General features: G+C 38.8%; 1 protein-coding gene across 1 annotated transcript; it reads left to right on the forward strand.

The window, feature by feature from the left end:
- Positions 1–2236: 2236 nt before the first annotated feature.
- pamr1b (peptidase domain containing associated with muscle regeneration 1b) lies at positions 2237–24281 on the forward strand. Its single transcript, XM_072385534.1, has 14 exons — positions 2237–2570; positions 9813–9989; positions 11054–11179; positions 12561–12675; positions 15324–15541; positions 16064–16171; positions 18189–18359; positions 18507–18698; positions 18905–19783; positions 19869–20045; positions 20774–20840; positions 20925–21154; positions 22872–23230; positions 23325–24281. Exons 1-14 carry the CDS (start codon positions 2411–2413, stop codon positions 23892–23894), a joined length of 3549 nt encoding a protein of 1182 aa, XP_072241635.1. The 5' UTR covers positions 2237–2410; the 3' UTR covers positions 23895–24281.
- The last annotated feature ends 710 nt before the right edge of the window (positions 24282–24991 follow it).

The following is a 24991-nucleotide window of genomic DNA, read 5'->3' on the forward strand; positions in this document are numbered from 1 at the left end:
CCACATATGACAAATCTCCATTTTCAGCTCGGAAAAGTTGGCATTTCCTCTCAACCAAACCCTCCAAAAAAAACTATCTCCGAGTTTTACATAACCTTTTATGTGATACTTTACTCTGTGGCCAACTCTCCTATTACAGTACATGCTTTGACTTGAGAGTGGAGTGGAATTCCCCTGGACAAATGTTGTAGAGGTCAGTATCAAAGTTCAACTCAGCTGCTCTGTGAATGGAAATAAAGTTTCGATTTGCAGTGTCACTTGTAGTTGTTGTTCTTATATTAAATCAAACTATGGAGCAATGTATGAATCTACAATAGAATAATACAATACACAATAAAAATATACAATATACAATATAAAAATATACAAAAAGAAATGTATGACAGTCGACTTTATGTACTTTGTACTGCTTCTATTGTCACTGTCTACATGAACTTGACTCAGACTAAACTATTTGGCATCTGGACAAACAGCAGACAGGTGGTGAGAGGAGGATAGAAAGTGCACTAAAGAAGACAATATTTACTTTTCCCTTGTTGTCCTTTGATTTTCTTTTCCCTCTGCTTTTTCCCCTCTTTATCCAGCTGTCTTCTATTCTGTTTTGTGTTCATAAATTCTCAATTTCAGTCATTTTCAGTTTTTCTACCAAACACACATACAGTGTGCTTTGGTTTTAAAAACCCTGCTGTTTTAGGACACTTCTCTGGATATTTGGTTTGCCTGCCCCGAATCGTTTGATCTGTATTCCCTGCTCTTGGATGCAGATTGAAGTCCCACTGGCCTGAAAACAGCAATGGAAATAAGTCCACCCAGCTGAAATAAAACATACCTTGTCGATTGTATAAAAAAAACCCAAAAAAACAACCATTACAAACAAACTAAAGAAAGCAACAGTGTTTTTGCCTTCAAGGATCAGATGAGAGGAATTATTACTGTCTCGTGGAATGTATTATGAAATATAGATATAAACTGAATGCCATAAATCGCAAATCATTAAAACCATGTACTTTTGGGAAATGACATCAAAATTAGATGAGACGTTTTGTTTTATGGGATTTTTGACTAATTTTCAATTTGATACTTGCAATAAGTTCCAAAAAAGTTAGGATGGGGCCCTGAAGACTGCCCAGAGCTTTACACCCTGGACAGGTCATCAAATCACAGAAAGACAGATAGATGTCTGCACAGGCTCTGATTTATATTTATGGCTAATGTTACTACTAACTTTAACAACTTGCACATTGAGTGTAATAATTACCAACATGTAGTCATGAAGTTGGAGATAGCAACTCTTTTAAATTTCATCAACCTACTATCCAGTGTTGCCACATCCTTTTACCGGAACAAACATCATATTACTTTCCAGTTCCTAAAGCACACATGGAGCCGTCAGTGGTGGATGAATCATCTAGAATTCTAGAAGTGGCAGGACTACAATGTAAAATGAATCTGTTGCATGTAAGTACATACAATAATTTATTTGGCAAAGCAATTAGAAATGAATGGAATAATAGACGATGGGACGGAGCCAGAGTACCTGCAGAAAACCTGCAGATTCCCCACAGATAGGTCCCAGCCAGGATTCAAACCAGGAACCCTCTCGCTGTGAGGTGGCAGTAGTGGTGAGTAGGCAGGCATGATAATCAAAATATGCACATACTTTACGAAAACACTGATTTGTTTGTACACCTGATATATTTTTCTATTGATTCAAGGGTTTAAATGTCTTATATCTTACAAACTAACCCAAATTACATTTTGATTTAACTCTGTAGACAGTTAGCTTGAAATATTTACTATGTGGTTCTTTTTTTTTCCATAACAGACATTTTTCCATAGTTTACGGTCTCCAACAGTCTCCTACAGTGCCATAGTTATGATGCAGACATCAGAGGTATGCTAAGAAAGTCTGTAAGTGTGCTGTATTTTGAAAAATCAAACAATGTCTTTAGTTAATCTTAGTGCTCTCTGAGACTAAACACAGCTGCTGTTTTTGCACTTGTGCGGACTTGATCAACATTGACCTCAGGATTTTTTAGACATGAACACATTAGAGACAAACCCAACATTTATTGTATCCCCACATAACAGATCATGCGCAGAATGTGGAAATAAACAGGGTGTTATACACTTCCCACTCAAAACACTGGTACTTGCTTTTCATGCACCAGCTGTGACGTCATTGCTAGAGAGGAGCAAGGGGAGTTTTTCTGGGAGACCACTGCAAGTGGGACTCCTTGCGAGGCTGGGCTGTAACCTGAAGCCAGGGAGCAGCGAGAGAGGAAGAAACTTAAGCAGAAAGACAGTGAGAGAGACAGGGAGAATGGAGGGAGGGGAGGGAAGGAACGAAGGGCAGAGAGAAGGTGATGTCAGCTGAGTTCACAAAGTAAACAGAGGTCCAGGCTGCAGCATGCTGTCTGCGGGACGGAAACTACGCCTGGGGCAAACCCATGGGGGCACCCGTACAATTTCATGGACCGGCACCTATATGTCTGGGGAAGAGGGCAGGCTCCTCTTAGTCTCCCTCTTTATTTTCATCTCTTTGCCCTTAGGGACAGCCTGGCCTTATGGTAAGAGCATTTCATTAACTTTTCTTTTACTGCACTTGTTTGTGCCCCTGTTGTCTTTGCCGTGTTTGCCACAGTTTCTTCTCTTTGTTCTCAAGGAGCCGGCATCAGCACTCATGCTACTCTAGTTCTCTTTCTCTAGTTCTATCCTTTTCTCAGCAACACTTGTGAAAGAGGACTCAGAGACATAGAGATGTACAATCTATACTTCACGGAGGCAGTAGAGAAAACACCAGTCTGTGCAATCTTTGTCTTCTCTTGTTATAAGATAGAGAATGATGTTCTGTCCTCTGAGGCTCTGTTAATAAGAACTCTTTGATTTATTTCAAACTTTGTTGCAGCCGTTTTTGTTTTGAAAAAGAACGTGGGACTGTTCTTGTTGACTGTTGTTGACTGTTGAGAAGAATAAAAAACAAAACAACAGTTGGATGTTGTCACACATTCCATGAGGTGAGGAGGCACTTGAGGCTATTGAAGCTTGGCACACGATCCCTATTGTCTAAGAACCTCTCTTTAAATGCTTAAGTGTGCTGTGAATGAGTTTTAAGGAGGAAGATTGATTTTGCCTGTTTTCTGCTTCCACTTGAACGGCTGGAATACATGAGTCACGTTTGAGTCAATCACACACCGTCTGTGGTAATGTGTATACCATACACCGTATCCAAGAGGTTCAGCCAAACTTCTGCCCTGTCACTGATCTCTTTGGATGTTTCCCATGCAGTAAAACAAATACCTTCAATTTGTAACTTAGATGAATGTGGTAAAGGGCTGGGCAGAGCACAGCTGTGTTCAGCCACAATCATTAAGAGAATACCCTTCGGGAGATTTACCAAAATTATGTTGTTGTCAGCTGGGTCACTCTCTGCATACCTTGTGTCATAATCCAGCTGATGATAGAATTTCTACAGAGCATTCTGAAATAGCTTTCCTTTTAAGCCACAGCATGTGTTTCCAGGCAAATCTTATCTTCATGGACTGTTTACATGTGTGTGCATGTGTTTTTATCCACTGGTGCATGTTTTGTTTCCCCCACTGAGGCTTTTAGATCAGAGTAAGACTTCCTGTTTAGGATCTCTCTTTCTGCGACTCCCGTTGTTTTGACACACTCGTCTTATAATGTGTTTAGCTAAAGCCCACACAGACATTTTTACTCATCTTTTTTTCTAACAAAGCTATAGGGTAATCAACAATGGGAAATAAAGACTTGTGAAAAAGTGGTGAGGGGAAATGAGGCAACGAGGTTTAGTTACGTGATGTAATTTATTACCGATACTTTTTTGGAAGATTAATGTTTCATGTCAGACTTCGGTTAAGGGGCTTAATCTCAGAAGGTCTAATTTGGGTGTTGGCTTACTTCTCACACTATTTGACCACAGAGGATAATAGAGTGTCAAGATATTTAATTATTTTAGTGTTTCTAGTTTGAGGTAACATATTTGAAGCAATCTAATGGATGACCGCTGGGATCATTGCTCCGGGATCTGGTTATGCTCAGACATACAATGACCACAGGGGCCCCCTGGGAGTTTCCTTTTTCCATGGTAGCTAAATCACTGACCTCATAATACCAGACAGCTGTTGTGAGAAGTACGCAAAAGGAGTTGTACACTTATATACAGCACATGCCCTGTGCATGCATTTACAGCTGCTGTAAAAACAGACATTTTTCCAGGATACATCAGTGTGAAATCAGCCCCAATTTGTCAGGAGGAAACTTTTTTTTTGTTGTTGTGTATAAATACTTTCCAAGGGCTCCAGAGAACCTTTTGTGACACCTTTATCTCCCGTTGTAATGGCAGGATGAGAAAATAGGACTTGTGATGTTGTTGCACGGATTGTGTAAAGCTACGAATATTATGCACTTATACATCATATGCCAAAAGGGGCCATGAATTGGGACTTGGGGTGAATTTATGGTTAAAGCAGTTTTTTATTGATGGAATTTAGATGTACTCTGAGGTGAATTTAATGGATTTGTCCAAATGTAACAGAATCCAACTACCAGCACCTTGACTTGATTGCGTTTAATTAGATTTGTGTGATTGTACAGCAGCATAAAGCGTTGACTGTGAGTATGCTTGAAATGACATCCTATGTTTTAATGTTTATTAGATATTCGGCTTGAATAGTCATTAAGCCGAGGAAAGATTTGGGGAGAATTCATGAGAACTTAATAAAAGACTTAGATGAATTATTATCAGAGTAGGTCATCGCTGGTTAAACCACAATGTTCCAAAGATGAACTGTGAAAACAGGCATTTGAGATACCTCACCCCTATCATCTGACATAGGTGTTTCCTGCAGATTATACTATATAAACACACTGAATAGTAGAACTTCAGTGCCAAGTTTCACAGTTAAAAAGAAAATAGATTAGAAATAAAATGAGAAAAACAAACTACAAGTTAAGAAAGTGAGTAGAAACAGCTGCCACATTGATACCTACATATGTCAGTATAATCTGTCAGCATATATATGTATATACATGCAAGACAGACATGACAATGGGATAGGATGGTGTGCTGCTTTGAGTGTTGCAGCCACAAGAAACTGTGTGAATCTGTTATGTCCTCTCCCTTGGTAAATGATGGTCGGGTATATCTTGTGCTAAAGGTGATAAGATAGAACACATGATAGTAGCTTGTCTTAGCATTTAGGGAATTCAGTAAGCTCCTGTCATGTCTAACATGATCAAAATGCACCCTGTGTCTTGACTGGCAAATGCAGTGTTGAGCTCAGTTGGTGGTTGCTGATGGTTGCTGACGGTATTTACTCTACAAGCATTATACTGGTATAGTCTCCTACTTTAAGCCTTGTCAAGAAAGTCCAAAACAGTTGTAAAGTATTACCTAATATAAAACTTAATTCTTACCTGTATATATTTTCCATATATTTTCATATTATCGTCATCTGAGAACGCACAAAACACCGGAATGTCAATGTGAATGGGAGCAAGAGACAATGTTGTTGGGAAATTAAAACAAACAGATGTTGACCTTGAGTTTTATTCTTAGCTCTTAGTTTCAGGGGAGTTTGTTGCAAGAAAGTAATGGTACACTTTCTGAACAGATGTGGCCTTTTGAGATACTTTCATGGTCAAATTCTGCACCTGCAGCACATTTTGAATGCTTTGCATCTGCTAAGCTTTATTTTTGCACAGAACATAAAAAAGGAAGCTGAGCAGTGACATCAAAGTGTTTGCCATGACTCTGCTTTGAGGGTTAGTGGACAAGCAGGGCAGTAAGACTATCTACGGGGTCACATGAGTCATGTGAATTATTTACCTGTGGTTATAGTAATCTGTGAATTCACATAGAAGGTGGAGACAAGGTGTCTAAAAAGCAAAACAAAAAGGATTTGAGGGCTTCACTGGGCAAAAGAACATCTTCTATAATTGCTATTTTGATTACTATGGCCTCTTGACATTTAGAAGCTCAGCATCTGGAATGGAAAAGCCGACTCTACTAACACAAGATCAGACAAGCAGAAAAAAACACCCGGAAATCTGAACACAAAGGTACAACACCGAGAAATAAAAAAAGATAAAACAAAAGAAAAACATCTGACCTGTCCTTAAGTTGTGTTTTTATGGCACGGTGCCAGTGTCTCATAATTTTATACCAAAGCATACACATACAGCCAAGAGGCAAAATAAAAAAGATACTTTGCTATCAGATTAATTAATTTAGGAGTTATGGCTCCTCTATGACAACTGCCAGCGCCTCCAGTTTATGGTTAAACACATGTTAGCCTAAAAAGCGTAACCACAGTCCTGGGTTAAATTATAGGGGTCTCTGCATGCTCATGTCATTTGCTCATTAGTTTTTTTCGTTTGTACAAAATACTTATATACGACGGTGTTTTTAAAAACAACATGCTATGAGAATTCACGAAAATCACGTCATAGACATAAAGATGAAACATGGAAACTACCTATTTGCAGGCCAGCGATTATTCAGATGCACTTCCACACCTGTTCAGACACTCCAGAACTGCTGTAAAAAACACACATGAAATTGTTACAGTTCAGTCTGTAGTTACTTGCAGGTGTTGCACTGAGAGCCTCACGTATCTATTTTTGCAAGGTGGTAATCTTGTTGCTAAAATGAATGAATGAATTCACGTCTTCATTATCCAAGCCAAAAAAACTCAAACTGTCATGTAACAGGCCAGAAAAATAAAGATGCATTCCAGCATGTGTCCAGCTCTGGGGGAGAAACCTTGCAGTCATGCTTCAAGGAGAAACATAACGGCCTTATCAACAGACTTGGAGGTCAGCAAACTGAATCCAGTCAGACTATAAACACTGAAAATGCTGCTGCTTGGGTTTGTTTACCTCAAGGAAGGGGGAAAAATATTATGGAAATTTGAATGTGTCCTTGAATTAATAAATCACTGGACTGTGAGTTCAGATTGAAGAAGAGTTTCCAAACCTTCTTATGGAAAATAAAGAATTTTTATGTTGTATTCCACTGTAAATTTGGGTCCTATGGCACAAGTGAACTATAACCACAGGATTTAATTTCCATAGCAAGGGACAAAACATACAGCAGGGATCCATGTAATGACTTTACCAGGCCAGCATATAAAGTCTTTCGTGTTTATGGTTTCATGGTCTCTCTGGGCTGCCAGGATGGCGAAACCTGCAGCAAAGGGGAGGGGATGATGATGTCATTTCTCTCTAATCACTACATTGCAGGCATCACGCCTTCTAAACACTGATGACATGTAACTGATGACGGTGATTGAAAAATGAAATAATAAAATGCTATCAAGATTCTGGATTCAGTATCCATCGTCATACTCAGGCTGCATGGGTCACTTTGTAATCATCATAACATTTTGATGTATGCGAGTCATTGCAGACCAGTATTTGTTGAATTATTGGACACTAGGCAACATAATTCATGTAATCGGAAAGTTTCTTCATGTTGTTTTTAGTTATTTTTTTGTTTTTAATGATACATGTTTGTTTTTTTCAGTTTTTGCCAGATCAAAGGGAAACACCAATGATTTGTGTATTCCTCAATCAGGTGACATGCAAAACATACCACACTGTCTAACCAAACTATAAGCGTGTCAGTGAATATTTAGGTCTATTCACTGGAAAAGTTAGGTTTAGGCACAAAATGCTGTGTGGAATAAGAAGAAAAAAAGATTTTTGGCTCTGCATACCCCCTTTATACATTAAGCCTTCACATTAACAAACTAAACAAATGCCTAATTTCCATATAGCTCATTTTGCTCCTATGGGAATCAACTCACATATCGCTAAATTCTCTCTGCTTTCTTATCTATGTAAAAATTGTCCTTCCATTATTTTCCTGTTAGGAATTTGCTTCAAGCATGTGGAATCTGAAGCCTGTACAATGTGTCATGAAGCTTAAAAAAGGAATCCGTTATTATGCTAAAGTTTCAGTACATACTTAGTTAACATTTGCACTGGATTGAACTGAAATTATAGAACAATGGCTGTGTAATATAAATAGCATTTACATATTGGTTCTCTAAACTGCATATATATGCCATAATAACTTAATGTAAACAAACTTTTCCATCCACTCATAAAGAGGTGCTTTTTTCACATTGAACACTGAAGGACATAGTTTGCTAATTACAGACACCAAACAAAGATGTGTGGAAACAAGGGGAGTAAAGGGTACGTAATGCATTCCAATGTGGCTACAAGGGGTCCTAACAAAGCAACATGTGATGATTTGGGTGTGATGGAGGGCTTATATAATCCCTCTATTTGTCTTTATGTCTCATCACCCATCCCTTTGAGCACACACGACATGCCCATGCCATGGATGTTTGTGATTCTCACATTTGGTCAAAAGAAATCCACAAAATAATGATCTGAGCAGAAACTGTGATCACCTCTTATTTTGTAAAGTGGAGAAAGAACATTTAAATTAAACAGAAAATGAAATAAAGATGATGCAAGAGCATCAAGTTTCTTTTCATGCAATGTTTAGGGGGTGTGAGTTTACAGGAATTCTTACATCAAGACACACTGGTAGTTAAAGAGACATTATGAACAACAATGGGTTTATATAATACTCTGCGGTCTTCAAAGTCTGACAGAGACATTGTTATGCCACAGAGAGCACCCCATGTTGTTACTGGCTTGTTGATCAAGCTTTCAGGGTCGAAACACACAACCAGCTGAGCCCATGTTAACAAAATATGAAAATAATCATTGCACGGTCAAGTAATGCAACTTGGAACACACTGGGTATCCTCAGAAAAACTCCCTTAACATTCCCCCAATATGGCATTCCATAATCTATTTTCTGACTGATTAATGTCAGTATATGTTTAAGGAGCAATCGCTGAGACTAGTCCGGACAGTCCAGACTGGCTGGACTGAGGTACAATTTATGATATCATTAATGTGGAAGGGCAGTCAGGAAAGCTCACAACATTCCAAGACTTCTTTGCTTCTCTCTTGCCGACTGCCATGTTTGCGCATTTGTGTGTCAATTATTTTGCTTGTGTTTCTGTATTCTGAGTCCCGGCTTCACAAAGCTCACATAGAGAACAAATAAAGCTAGTGTGCGACTGTGGTTTTAGAAATAAAGTCGATGGTTGAAAGCAAAGAAGCTATCACAAATGCAGGGCTGGGAGCAGTTGAAAATGCTGCGCTGACATTGTGCCAAGTTTGAAGTGCAGTCTCTGTTAGTTCTCTATCCACATCTGCCACAAGAGAATTTTCACTTGTCTGTTTTTCCTTTTAAATCCACTGTTACATAATGTAACCACGCAGGCCCTATTGCCTTTGAATCACTGGCTCCTTTTTAAATTAAGCATCACATTTACAAGGTAAAAACTTTACAAAGAATGCAAGTGTTTATGCTTGAGTTGGTAAAGCATTTTCTGATTAGTTAATGAGTTGAGTCTGTTTTCCATGACAGTCACTTTACCGTTTTAGCATGTTTTCTGATGTAATATCACACAGAGGAGGTAAACTACAGAGAGTTTTGCTGTTCACTGTAACTGGTAGTGTAAATAACCAGAGGCAGTACAAAGCTGCAGGTCAGATAAGCACCGAACTCAACAGAATTCTTCCTCTGCTCTTCCACTGCAGACTGTAACCAACCTATGCTCATACTTTCTCACACAGCTAATCATTATGTTTGACATATTTTCTTCATGTTTGATTTACCTTTACCTCTATTTTTATTCTTCTAAGAAATGATGTCTGCATTATGGCCTGCCACTCTGATGTATCATATTCTTTAGATTACAGGTACTTGTACAACCACTGTCCAGGTCCAGAGTGGAATGTTATGTGCAGAGGTTGCTGCGAGTATGACGTTATCCGCTGTAAGTGCCCCCTGCAGGGGACTCAGGTGGGCTATGCTGTGCCCTGCTGCCGTAACGCCATCAACGAGTGTGACCCCTGCATTATCCATCCAGGTAACACCACTGTGTATATCTACCACATTACTGTTATTAAGTATTAGTATTTTGGTTTAACATTGCATTTATGAAGTATGCCATTTTTTACTCGGCCTATACGAAATGAAAATGATTGAATTATGTGCAAACTGAATATCTAACATGTTCCTTTTGTCAGACCAAGTGTCAGTTTCACATCTGTTTGTCCTGAAGCGTGTTAAATAGTGTAACTATAATAACTTGTGTACTTGTTATTTGATTTGTTGTTTGGCCAATTCAGGTTGGCACCCTTTCTTGACTTGCTTTCATAAAACCCTTGCATTGGAAGGGTGCAGGAGTGAATGATCACAAATGGAACTTTAATTTTTGAATGAGATGGGAGTATGTCTTTGCATGCTTTTACTCAGAGAGTTAAGCACATTGTTGCCATGTAAATATTCTGTTCATGAGAATACAATCACCTTGGGACCTTTGAATACATGAACAGTACAGACATTCAAAACTGTTGGTTTCTAAACATCATCTGCCTGTAGAAGTATTCCATGTGTTCTTCACTGCTTGAATGTGCTTATATTATCATTTACAGGGGGAAGAAAACAGCTGTTCAGACTTAAATGGATATCTGTACATCACATTTTTACTGTTAAACACAAAAAATGCATTCCAACCAGTGTGTACATTCATAAATCTCCATGAGTATGTTGCCAGCCTTTTTGTTGTTAAGATTCAGACTTGGATCACATGTTGCTCTTCACCTCTCAACGGACAGGGCAGACTCTTAAGTGAAAATCCATCTACAAAGGAAGCTATTTCAACACTTTTTTCTCAACATTTCTATTTCAGGAAGCAGCGGTATGTTTTTGTGTCCTGATGCAGAGAGAGATGAGCCTAATGAGTTTAACAGAGTTGATGCAAAGAAAACATTTTGGGGGTCTGTTAAAGAGCAGCAACGGAGCTCTTCTGATAAAATGTTCCCTTTTCTTACATAAAATGACAACTCAGCTAAAATATTTTGGACAAATTGTGCATAGGATACCTTCTTTACTATAATTTTGTTTCTGTCTCTTTTCTATGTCTGTCAGGTTGCAGTATTTTTGAGAACTGTAAGCGCTGTAACAATGGGACATGGGGCCCGAAGGATGACTTTTTCATTAATGGCAAATACTGTGCTGAGTGTCGTCCCGGTTGGTCCGGTGGAGATTGCATGCGTAAGTCTTTTCATCATCCCAGTTAACCAAAAGCTTCACTGTTAATAACATGTTTTTCTTTAAGTAAAAAGGTTACAGTGGAGAGGATGGGTTGTCCTCCCCTGCTTGATTTATCTTCCTTTGGGACAACTATGCCATCTTGGAAGAGTGCCATAAACCCAGGAGGTTTTCCACAAGGAGATGAATGACAAGTCAGCATCAACAATCAGTAAACCCATAAAACAAGCTAATATGAATCATCTGAGCTCTGACTATAGCTTTTACTTGCAAATAGCCTACCAAGGGGCACAGCACATGCAACATATATTTAATCAAAAGCAGATGCCTGGAAAGGTTGCAAAATGCCTCCGTGTTGTCTGTGTATATTTTGTATATTTGTTCTTCACTTTGTTGCTTTTACAGTGACTTCAAATCAAACAAGTAGAATCTCAATTCTCAGAATAATAATGATAATAAAGGATTTTTAATAGTATTTTAATAATCAGTGACCTAACACAAGGCAAGCAGCAGTGATCATGCTCTGAGATTGGAAAGCTAACAGGTACTCAGGAAATTTTTGCAATTTAAACAATTCAAATATAGAACATTTCATAGCGGTTTAAGTGAATACTATATTTTGTAAATACATAACTGTATAATGAAAAAGCAAAGTGGTTTAAAAATCCACAACATAGGTTTTGATCCACCACGATGACATTTTTAGGTTTAAGTTTTTTTAAATGCAATAAGGAAGTAGGTCTTGGGTTGGCTTGCCCATCAGTCCTCCTCCATGCTTTTCCAAAGTAAAGCCATCTTCATTCAATAAATGTTCCAGGGTGATGGCAAGTGTGAACCAATTGTTTGTAGCATTCATTGTGGACTTACTGGAGAAATTTTCCACCTTAAAAAATCTCCTTAAAATCACTAAATGAGATAATGTATGAACATGGCACCAAATCCTCTAAATCATTTACTACCTGTGTGTGAGGCAGCACATACGTGCAATGGTGAGAGTGGCAGTTTAATTTTCTTTTCTGCTAATCAGTATGCCGCTTTCCACTCACTCATTCCTATTATGTATACATTCAGACATGTGCACCACTGTTACCAACACTATAAGCTGCATGAGCTATGCTCAACATATTATAATGAAAATACAGCAATTTCCAGAGCCTAATATCTGAATCTTGCTGCCTACTTATGCGCTATTGAGAGAAATTTCTCCACACCCATTCCTCATACCCATCTCCAGCAGTGAGAGCATGTTTCTTTAAAGTCTCTGTAAAGCACATGTGTGAACAACAGCTCCAGAAAGGGCCTGGCCCAAACTGTCCCCACATTCTCCTTTAAATCTATTAAACCTAGTTACAGTTTTATGAGATAGAATTTTTGTGTTTCACAGAGTGTGGGGGGATAATCCGCAAACGGCAGGGTCACTTGGTTCTGGAGAGCTACCCCAACAATGCTAGGTGTGAGTGGACCATACAGGTGGACAGGTCGTTCACCATAGAACTCAGGTAAGAGTGTTTACTGACCCTCATCTGCTGTGTGATTACATTAGATTTGTTCAAGGTATCAGTTAAATCTCATTGACAAGGTTAGCGACTTAAGTTAATCATAGTGGATTGATTTCCATGCATGTCAATGGTTAGATGACCGCAGTTTCAAACATACCCAAGCACCTGCAGCGTATTACCAATCCTGTGAGGCTCTGTAAGCGCAATAGTGTTTTAACTTCTTGATTAGGCTTTCATTTTAGCACCATTACACACCCACAGTGATAATGTTTGCCATGTTTACAATATGTATGTTGGCATGCAGTTATGCTTTCACGCCAACATCAAAGTACAGCTGGAGCTGGTAATAATGTAGCAAAGATAGTTTGAAATGAGGGAGCACAATTGACGTGGAAATTTCAGGTGCAAGCAATAAATGACTGACCTCAATTAGTCAAATATTTCTCTCAGCTCAGATATTTATACTGCAAAATGTGTTTAGTGGACTGATGGCCAGTTTGACAGCAGAGTTTGGAAACCATAGCAACCTCTTTTTTTTCATAAAGGTTGTTGTATATAACTTTTCTGTGTCGTGATAACTTTCTATTTCTGTCTTTTTCCTCATACTTACTACATTTTACAAGCTGGCATTATTTGCAGAGTTTTAGCAATACAAAAGCTCCATACAGCTACTTTCAGGCTGAGCACTCACTGCTCGGTTCTATTTTGCTGTGTGCTTAAAGATCTCTAACGACTTAAAGCACTTTTTTACAACCATATATGAAGCTCTCCATTAAATTTTAGAACCATGAGCATAACATACATAAGTTCCAGGGCCAAATCATTGTGTCAGAACAAATTTCAATATACCGCACACTAGATCCTTAATTTGTAACATTTGTCCCATAAAACTCACAAATATAATAGCACTGTTGTGCAGATAGACAGACTGTCTGTAAACTGATGCTTAAAATGAATCTTTGTCTTTGCCCATGTTGTCATGCACTGTAATCACATCACTGGCCATATATTTACAGAAATACAAGTGGAATAATGATTCTTGATTCTTCTGATCATTTCTCTATTTAGTCTGATCCCACTTGGGCAAAGAGTCTAAAAAGGGGGAATCTTTTGTTTTCCCCAATCCAACTGACAGTCCTTTAAATGCTGCACTTTGACTGCAATAGAGCCAAATCAGCTAATGAATTAAAAACAGATATTATCATCTCCTCATTATTATAGTCACATTATTTTAGTCATTTAAATTCCCATCTGAACAGGCCCAAAGGCCACTCTTTCTCCACGCACTGTGTACATAATTGGGTAATAAATTACCTTGAAATTTTGTTCTAGTACTTACAAATCATGTTATTTGTTTTGGAAATGTTGTGCATTGCATCTTTATATGGTATTCATAGATATTTTACAGGCATTTAACAGCTGGCGATCTAAAATAATGAGATATTTGTTTAGCCTAGGGTGCATAATAATGTTTGTTAGCAGTACTTACTGACAGTTTCTAAGATACACTCAACCATGAGCATTTGCCTGGTTTTGTTGCTATACTTTTGCTGCCAAGTGTCAATAATGATTATGCTTATCTCATTTACCAAATTGCATTATAGTTTTGTTTACTTAGAAGCTGTTACACATAATAATCTTGCTCCACCAATGTCTGTTGTCTGTTATATCTGTTGACCCCATAAAGGGTGACTTACTTCAATCCTTAAAGCAGTTTTACCGAAGCAGTTTGAAAGAATCCACTTTACCTAAGTAAGACAAAAAAATCAAAAAAGAAAAACGACAACAAAAAGGAAAACAATCCTACCCAGGAAGAGTCTATCACTGCCACACCACTTTTAAAGATGTTGTGGGCACGAGCCTGTGTCATTACAGCCTCCTCTTGAGTGTTGCTAAAACACTTCAGAGAGGGACTGGGTGGAACCTCGCCTTATTTCAGACAGAATTAGCAGCTTGTTTCAGTTTCCAGCTTCAGTCAGACATGACATTTACTCTAATCGAATTCTGTTAAGGAAGGGGATTTGTTTTTTAATGTTGAAACTGTAAACAATGAGAGAGCAATGCATTTAACGTCACCTGAAGCCAGAAAAGAAGTGAAGCCATGTCAGCAGGTTGTTTTGCAAGGATTTTAATAGTGGAACAGTTGAGCATGTTCCTCCATCTGGTGTTCAACTGGCAGGCCTTTGGAGTGCCAAAAAAAGGAAACGCTGCCAAATGAAAATATACATTTGCAGTGTACACCTTGGAAACTGTTGAAAACTGCTTGAAAATGGCATTAGTCCTCCCAATTGATTAGCTCATCATTAGTGGTTTCACTGCTCGGACTGGACATTTTATTTGATTTTTTTTTTTTTTATGAAAAAAACACAACTAGACATATCAGCCAACTTGCGGAATGGGCAGATTAAAAGGTTATGACCCAGGCAAAGAAGGACCTGCAAGTATTAGATGTTGGAATTTTTAAGATTAGTCCTGATTCTTTTTAAGGTTACCAAGTTCTGCTTTAAGAGCTGTAAGGTGTGTAAAAGTCTCTTAAATCCCCATTGGGTTCTGGTGTGGCTCTGCTAGAGATCACAGGTGTTCTTAATCCAGACTCAGCTACCTGAAAAGAAAGCTCCTTTATTCTAAACTAATTTCTGTACTTACAGGTTTATGATGCTGAGTCTGGAGTTTCACCAATCTTGTCGTTATGACTATGTGGAAGTCAGAGATGGAGACAGCATCGACTCTCGTGTTATTGGTAGATTCTGCGGGAACAACAGACCTGCCCCTGTTCAGAGCTCTGGCAACAGTTTGCACATTCTCTTTGTGTCCGATGGTTACAAGAACTTTGATGGATTCTTTGCGACTTTCCAGGAGAACTCAGGTAGTTAAACCAACAAGCTTTCAATAAGAATTTACATCTATAACTGTACTGACCCCAAAATAGTAAATTTTTACCTCTACCATTGCCCAAGAGAATCATTTTCCTTTAAACTTAATACCATGTGTTATTTCTAGAAAAGAGGATTGACTTGTGTCATTGTTTCATATGCAATGAATTAAAAGTCATGTGTAAAGTCATAATCAAGGAACAAAGAGGCTCTTTGGAGTCACAGGCAAACAAGAAAGAAGTTTCCATGTTGTTCAGCATCCAGTGCATAATAAAAGTCCTTTAATAGTGCACAACTGGCACCTACATGTTACAGGAAGGTCATTTCTCAGGGTGTTGAGCCTTCTATTAGTCCTCTGAGAAACCAGAATGTCTTCACTCTGCAAAAATGTCCTCATTTTCAGGATCTACAACACAAGAGCACACACACGCCATAAGTTACCAGCAGCCAAGCCAGAACTTGTAAAAGTAAACAAGGGCTTTTTGTGTAAAAATGTTATGTTTGCATGTTTATAGTTTGCAGTTCTTCCCCTTGCCTTCATGATGGGACTTGTATCCTGGACAGTTCTTACACTTACCATTGTGCCTGTCTGGCTGGCTACACAGGCAAGAGGTGTGAAAATGGTGAGTATGTAGTGAAACTTAAGCCTTTATGGTATAATGATGCAAGTAAATTGCTGACACTGTTCTATTGAGGTGGTGGGGGTGGGGTGGCAGAGAAAAGTATAGAATATTCCATCTCACAAGGCATCCAAAAGACTGCACTGCCACTTGTGAAAAACCAGAGCTATCTTTGTAATTTTCCTCTGAAATGAGGCACACTTTGAGATGGCAAATTTATCAAGAATTTATTTCTTCTTGAAAGCCTTTTCCTTCTTTCTTTTGCTGGTGTTGCATCCGTGAGGCAGCCCGTGATTCACTGTCACAAGGGAGATGCTTGTGGTCTGGACTGAGTTCAGGCCAGCTGCCTTTCCCATCTGTGTTTTTTAAGAAATATGAAACAAGTTTCAGCGTAAGAGCTGAAAATCCAAATGCTCTCTTGAAAAGTATGTTTGTATGTTATGAGGTAAGACTTATCAAGATAACTAGTGCATGTATTTGTACTGCTGTGGACAGATGAATAAGGTGAATGAAAAAGATGCTGTCTGAGGGAAGTAAAAGTAAAAGAGGGACGAGGACAAGCAGAGAAAAAAAGTGCTTTTTATTCTGCAGTTTTATGTCCGTAAACCTTTGTGGTTACAGAAGCCACTCATTCTAAACTACCTTGAATCAATGTGGCCACTTGGTCATGTGTGTGATTCTGTAAGAAGTGTAAGTGTGAACCTGGCATTAGCCATATTTTATGCATCTAATGATTGACCTGCCATCTGCTTAAAGCCTGAGCTAAAATGTGACATCAAATTGCTGAAACTCTTGAAGGGAAATATAGTCTTTCCCCTTTTCTTTCTTCGTCTGGCACAGTTTATCTAGCCATTCAAGTTGAATTTGTTTTGGAGTGCAGAATCCAACATAGTTTCCAGAGCAAAAAGACTAAAGGAATGATGAGCCAAAAATTCATATTATGTGGCATTATGAATTGTAGGAATTCCACCCTAATAACTCCAGAATGATTTCAAAATGTCTGTGGACACAGTCTGACATGAAAAATCGATCACCGAGTAAAAGAACAGCACTCACTACAGTACTTCAGGCAGCTTGATCTTTGTTTTGACATATTTAAAGGAGTTCATCTAGCGGTTGCGGCTTTTGGTTGACCAACAGCATTCTCCACTCCCTAAGAGACCGAAGGTTGAAAATGCTGTGGGCCAAAAACACCCAGATTACGAGGAAGGTTTGTTGGTTTGGAGCTATGAAGCCACAGATACAACATTTCATGGATGTGATCCCACTTAAATCAACAACACAGAAAATTTCCTGAGGGACCATCTCACACAGAGTACAATATTAATATATCTGCAGTGTTGATGTGTGTGCTTCACAAACTTAGCCCTGCGTGGTGCAGGAGGCCTTTATAATGGCATTTGATGTCACATTAAGAAATTGTCTTGAAGATAGATACATATACTTTATCAAATAATGCACAATGGTTTATCTATTTATTTTTATCTTATGGTTAGTTTTATTTGGCATTGTGTATAACGGAGTTCCACAAACACATTACCAATTTGTGTGACTCCACTTCATTAAATCCTCTTTTACAACAGTGGAAAACTTAACAGTTTGACTAAAGCTGTTTTATTGCTTCTATTTCTTCCTTATTTACAAGCCCTGTGTTAAAGTCTTGCTGTGAAATCTTAACACTTTACTATGATAGGCAAGGTTATTTGTTAATGAGCCTCTATGGTAGCAGACTATGCTTTTAAATATCTGGATATTTTAGAATGAGTGAACTGGTGAGTCTTGATTCATTCATTTGGTTTGTCCACTGCCTGCAAAAAAAAGCACTTAGGATCTATTTGTGCTATCTTTTACGACATGGAGGTGTAAAACAAACAAAAGAACACTTCTAAGCTATGCTATAGACGCTTCCTAAAATTCTTGATGCACAGTAATTGCGAACATCTGGCATTCAGTTAAGTAAAAGGAAAAGAAGACAGCATGTGTGCATAAATAAACCATGTATGTCTGTATTTTTGCTCAGTGGTGGGATGCCACAGGCCTCCAGTGCCCACCCATGGATCTACAGAGGGTCTGTTTCATCACTCAGGTGCACGCATCACTTTCCACTGTGATCCTGGGTTTGAGCTTCGAGGGTTTCGTACAGCCATTTGCCTGAGTGATGGCACCTGGAGCGCACCTGCCCCTGAGTGTGGTAAGTTGAAAATGTGAATCGTTTTTTCTCAAATTATTACAGTGTGAGTTTTGGGTGAGGATTTGTTGTCAAGGGCTTGTTTCTAAAAAAACATTTTTATTATGTGAGAAATCATGGAAAAGCCTGGTTTTCTTTCCCTGTCTCCAGTGCCAGTGGAAAGAGTTTGTACTCTACCACCCAGGCCTGCACACGGTGACCACGTTTTAGTTTATGGACCCAATGATGTCCTCATTGCTCTCCAGTACTTTTGCTACCAACCCTATGAACTCAGTGGGGTCTCCCAGAGAACTTGCCTTCCGAACAACACCTGGAGTGGGACACCTCCTGTTTGCACTAAAGGTCTGACAACTTGTCTTTAAACATCAAAGATCAGAGATACAATGTATTTGTCATTACAAATCATTCATTTTGCTCCTGTTTTTATCAGAATACTTTTAGTTATTTAACGTAGTGAGCTGACTTTGAACCAATCAGTATCCAAGCTTATACTCACGGACGATTCAGTATGATTTTTTTTTCCTTTCTTTTCTTTTTTTAATACACAGTGAATAACACACTAACAGAAGCTGGAAAGGACCAAGGCAAAAGAAAACAGACAGAAGTGAGCAAGGAACAAGATTTAAACAGTGACAAAGAAACCAACAAAACTATAGAGAAAGACCAAGAAAACACTCCCAAAGAAAATGAAAGTAGTGGTAAGAAAGATATAAACTCTGGACTGCAGAATACAACAGCAGTTGACAGAGAAGATAAATACACTGGGATCATTCCAGGGAAAACTGTGGCTGAGGGTAGGGAAGACGGAGAAAAAAACATTGGGTCAGAGAAGCCCACTGATGACACAAAAGATAAAATGGATAGTAAAGGCCCAGATAACAGTCTGAACACAGTTGAAGAGAGAGAGCCAGAGGCAACAAAACCACCTGAGAAAAAAAGTGGCAGTTCAGACGAAGAGCTGGAGAAAGAAAATACAGACACCACCCAAATAGTTGTGACAAAAGACAAAGGACAAATCGAGAAGGAAAAGAAAGAGGAGCAAGTAAACGGAAAAAGAGATCAAGAAAAAGTTGGCCCTAATGACACCAAGCTGAGGACGGTCATATCGGAGGGTGAGAACACAGTGGAGATATTTGAACTGGAAATGACACACAACAACACAGGGACACAGGATTCAAAGGAAATTAAGAAGGAAAATAATACAATAGAATCTCCATCGCCAGGGAGGAAAACAATTCCCACTCGAGTCAACGTGACACAGCACACACTGTACAGAGCAGTTGAGGAAAATGGGAAACCAAAGGACAAATCATCTATTAGGAAAGACGAGACAGAGAGGGATCCTTCAGAGAAAGCAAAAGAGCTGGAAAGAGCAAAGGAAGAGAAAGCAAAAGAAAAGGAAAGAGAAATCAACCAAAGTTTCACAGGTAAGCCTCATAGAGAAGAACATGAATTTATATATTCCAATTCTTCCAATCTTCATCCTACCTTCCATCTATTGTGCTATTTTAGGAACAAGCTGCCCTCCTTTGCCTCGACTGTACAATGGCTACTACCAGGTGGTGCCAGAGTTGGCGTCTGAAACAGTGGAGTTCACGTGTAACCATTCGTATGCTCTCAGCGGTGATAAGAAGCGCACCTGCCTGCCAGATGGTGCCTGGAGTGGCAAACAGCCAATCTGTGTCAGAGGTACTGTCATGTTTTATTTTCATTTTTGGAATTGATGACACAGATTTGTGGAACATTTTTCCTCATTGTTGGTGCATTGGTAAGAAGTTAAACGTGTATTATGAGTCATACTTTAAGATAGATGGAAGTTTTAGCACACAGCACTACATATTCTGCAATAATTTAGGAAATAAGTAAAAGGTATGTTGATTTCTCTCTTAACATCAAGCCTGTACATTATATAGGAGTTTAAGTAAAGTACTAATTTTATAAATGTCATTGCTTTCTCATAATGAGTATAGGGCTCTGATAGTAGAATAATTAATCTAGGGCTGTAAATAACAATTAGTTCCTTATGGATTTCAATCTAGATGGTCTGCGGCTCTTTGCCAAGAGGCAAGTGAGAATGATGAGGATGAAAAAAAGGCGCAAGTTCCCTGATAAATTAAATAGAATAAAGCAGGCAAAGCTGCCTGTGCTATAAAGCAGTCAAATAATTATTTTCCAACCCAGAAATTATCTTTATTGATGCCCTTCTCAAGATGCATTGATACCACTCTCATGTCTCTGTGCTGTTGTAAAACTACAGCTGGCAGCCAGTTGGCTTACATGGTAACATAATGACTGGTTTAGATCAGATCAGTTTGCTATTACACTTCCAGTTACTGCATTCAAATTAAAGTGAAGTCAGTGGGAATTCATTGTGTGCATTGAATGTTTTAACTTACTGGAAATGTGTTCATTTGCAGCATGTCGAGAGCCTAAAGTTTCAGAACTGGTCAAACAAAGAATTCTGCCACTTCAGACACCATCCAGGTATGTTTACCAATGCTTTATAACAAGCATTCAGAACAAATCATCACAGTAATTTACTCAACACTCCCCTTCGTCTCTCCTCAGGAAGACGCCTGTTGACAAGCTCTTCTCCTCTGCACTGGGCCTGCAGCTTCAGTCTGATGGCCCCACCAGAGCCCCCTTAGCACTCTCCCAGTTGCCCCATGGCTTCCACCACCTTTACACACAAATAGAATATGAATGTGCTTCTCAGTTCTACCACCACACAGGCAGTCCTCGTCGCACTTGCTTAAAGACAGGAAAATGGAGTGGGCGTCATGTCTCCTGTTCACCAGGTGAGGGCAGCAGGTGATAACTTGTTTCATAATAACTAGAAATTGAAACATTTTAGCAGTGATTCATACTTGCATATAAAAAAATTGGAGGTATAAATCAGATTATGATGCAATCACTCAGACAAAAGGTCTTGACAGTCATTTACCTAATAAAGTTACAGTAATAAAATCTACTATTGGCACATGTAGCTGCACTTTGTAAAGATGACCCTATAATGACCCTGCATTTTTCGTCTTGAAAGATACATCGGAAATTATGTAGATTAAATGTACTCTACAATTTATAGCAGCCACGTGTCCTCTTTTGCCATTATTAACAGCAACAGCATATATCAGTGCTGTAAAATTAGAGAACATTATGTAAGGGTTGAAGCAAAGGGGATGTAACACTGCTGCTTGTTGATTATTGGTTCATCACAAAAAGATGACAAAACCGGACCCAAAAGCCGGACAAATCAACAGAGCTAAAACACGAAGAGAAAAACAACAACAACAACAAAATCAACAGAGAGTCAACACGGGAAAAACAACTACAAACATCATGAAATGATTCAACAAGGAGCAACTGAAAACCAGGAGTTAATATACTGAGGGAGTAAATTGACAGCAGGTGAGACAATCGGGAATGGAAACCATGTGTGATACAGGAAGTAAAGGGAACAAAATACACATGGGAGAAAATACTACAAAATAAAACAGGAAGCAGGGCATAAGTTTCAAAAGTGAACCAAGACACAAAAAACTCAGACCATGGCACTTTCTAATCAAGCCTTCCTAATCAGTATCACACATATTTACAGCTGTTGGGTTTCTAACTTTGAATTAACTGACATAAATATAGGTTTACAGGAAGATAAACATCATAAAAAGACTTTTCATAAAACCTATTGTTTCTGCTATCTTCTTCCAAGGCTAATCAAAAGATAGACTTCATGTTTTTCATTACTTCCTTGATAAAGATGGTATATTTCCCTACGGAATAGAAGATTTGTAAAAACTGTCTGCAAACAGTAATTTATGAACTCTCTGTCCTGATATCAGCCTGAAAAGACGTAGCCACTGTGAGCTCTTTTCTAAATTAACAACAGGTATGCACACGAATAACACACAATGTGGGTGGATTCGTTTTGATGGTGATGTGGGATAAAGAAGCAAAAGCAGCAGAGAAATGTATGAATTCTTGAATAAAGTCAGTGTATTAAACTTGATTACAACCTTTAACTGTCCTCACTGAGAAAAAAGACATTAGAAAATTATTCATTGCATTTTTTTGTAATTTCCTTGGGGCAGTTATAATCAAAATCTATGTTTTTCACAAATGTTTGAGAAGTCACTTCATCATTAAAGTATCAAAATTTGTGACATTGTTAAAATCTAAGATACCATATAATCACTGTTAATTTGTGGTTAACACAATGGTAAAGCAGGACATTAAAGGGTGTGTTTTTTAATCAACATGAAGGTTGTTAAAGCAAGCTTATGTTGGTAGACTGTGTTGGAGAAAGTTCTGTGAAAATCAACTTCATGGGTCCACTACTTTACATTTTTGCAAACAGGCTTCCAAATAGCTGCAGTTCAAAAGCAGCCGCTCAGTTCTCATTGTAAACAAAGTTTCAGTGTGAGAGTAAGTTGGTGTGATTTTTCCTGTGTTGTTTTCCCTGCCCTCCCTGAATTGATTATAGTCTCACCTCTCATCCTTTCACATCCTTTTTGGCAGTGTGTGGGAAGCATCTAACCTTTGACCCAGAGAGGCCGGAAGAGGCTCACTGGCCCTGGCTGGCAGCCATTTACCGCCGCTCCCGCAAGACCACAGAGACTAAGGTGACTAAGGCTGATAGCCAGGCAGGGTCTCTGAAGAGGAACAGTGGAGCAGGAACCGGCTTCCTAAATCAGGCTTCTGACTGGCAGCTGGTCTGCAGTGGGGCTCTGGTTAACCAAAGGAGTCTGGTGGTTGCAGCTCATTGTGTGACAGAGCTGGGCAAGGTGTATCCTGTGGATACAGCTACAATCAAGGTGGTGGTGGGGAAACACTATCGTGATGACCATAGGCTAAACAAAGGACTTCAACACTTGAGGGTAAGCCTTTTCACATCTTGTTTTCAAACTGTGTTCTTTTAAAAAATAACTTTTAAAAAAGGAGTTTGAATCTGTTTAAATCTTCCTCTTTCAGGTGGCCTCCATTGTTGTGCATCCAAACTACGATCCTAACATTCTTGACTCTGACATTGCTGTGATCAAGTTACTCGACAAAGCAAGGATTGGGGAAAAAGTCCTGCCACTCTGCCTGTCGGAGAGCCAGGAAAAAGAGGTGACTTCTGGCCAAGGGCTTGTGACAGGCTGGTATCCACTACCTGATTCCAGTTTAGGCCCTGATGAGAAGGCAAGAGTTGGGCTGGTTCATCTTGCTGATATAGTCCCATGTGAACAGCAGTACGCTCGTAATGGTGTGCCAATCAGTGTTACAGACAATATGCTTTGTGCCAGCCAAAAACCTAATTACAGACCCAATAACATATGTCCCTCCGACACTGGGGGAATCCTTGTCCTCCCTGCCCTCTCTGAGAGCCAGGCCAGCAATAACCAAAATCCCTCAAAGGTGCAAGGGGATAGCAGTGGGCTGTGGAGACTTCTGGGACTGGTGAGCTTTGGCTATGACCAAGGAGAGTGTGATCCTGACCTCTACACAGTTTACACACGTGTAGCCAACTTCAAAGACTGGGTTGAGAGCAATATGAAATAAAAATCTGACAGTCATCTCACTTTTCTTTGCCTCTTTTATTAATTCTGTCCAATATCTTATATATGGGGGCATTCTTGAACTAACTGCAGAAGCAACACTGGACAATGCAATGCTTTAACTGAAGAGGGAGCTAACACATTAGATGTGCTGAGCGATCAACCTTTCTCCTGAAGAATTCAGTGTTTAGTTTCCTCAACCTGAGGCTAAAGACTTGAAAAATGACCAGAAGACCATTCAAATGAAAATTCCAGCTGATGATGGTTTGGATTGTTTTGTACATATGTGTCAATGCTCTGAATTATTACATCCATTTTTATGGTGCAAAACATTATGCTGAAAGGTCAAATATGTTACATTTTCAATAAAAGAAAATGCTGGTGTGGTAAATATCTTATTCTTTGTGTACAAAACTTGTTAAGTGAACAGGATAAATAAATTATGCTGATTAAAAATGATCACATAACTACAAAAAACACCTTTGCTCTGTATCATACACGGTGGGAGTTGTGACGTAAATTAATCCAGGTAACCTAAAAAGGTGAAGATGCTGTGTAAATAAATAAATTAAAACAGACCAATCTCATGAACAAATTCTGGAACACAGAGTAAAGAAAACATATCAAATGTTTAAAATCAGAAATGTGATTGTTTTATTTAAAAAATAAGCTCATCTTAAAACTGATGGCAGCAGCATGTCTCTAAAAAAGGACAGTCATGTTCACCACTGTGGAGCTTCCCTTCTTTTTTAACAGCATCTAAATGTCCTGAAGCTGAGGAGACCAGTTTCTGCACCTTTGGGAGAAGAATACTGTCCCATGCTTATCTGTTACAGGATTCTATCTGCTCTGCTGTCTTCTCTATCATATTTTGTGTTTAATGATGCACCAATTATTTTCGGTTGACAAATTGTCTGGACCGTCCAGCACCCGGACTCTTCTTCTATGAAGCCATGTTGTAATAAAAGTAGTATGTGGTTTAGTATTTTCTTGATGAAACATATAAGGCCTTTCCTGAAAAATACATTTTAGAGGTGGGAGCATATGTTTCTTTTAACCTTGTGTGTACCTTTTAGTACAGATAGTGTACTAGTGTACCAG

Source organism: Leuresthes tenuis, unplaced genomic scaffold, assembly GCF_036924035.1.
Source record: "Leuresthes tenuis unplaced genomic scaffold, fLeuTen1.0.hap1 SCAF_5, whole genome shotgun sequence".
Classification (NCBI taxonomy): Eukaryota; Metazoa; Chordata; class Actinopteri; order Atheriniformes; family Atherinopsidae; genus Leuresthes; species Leuresthes tenuis.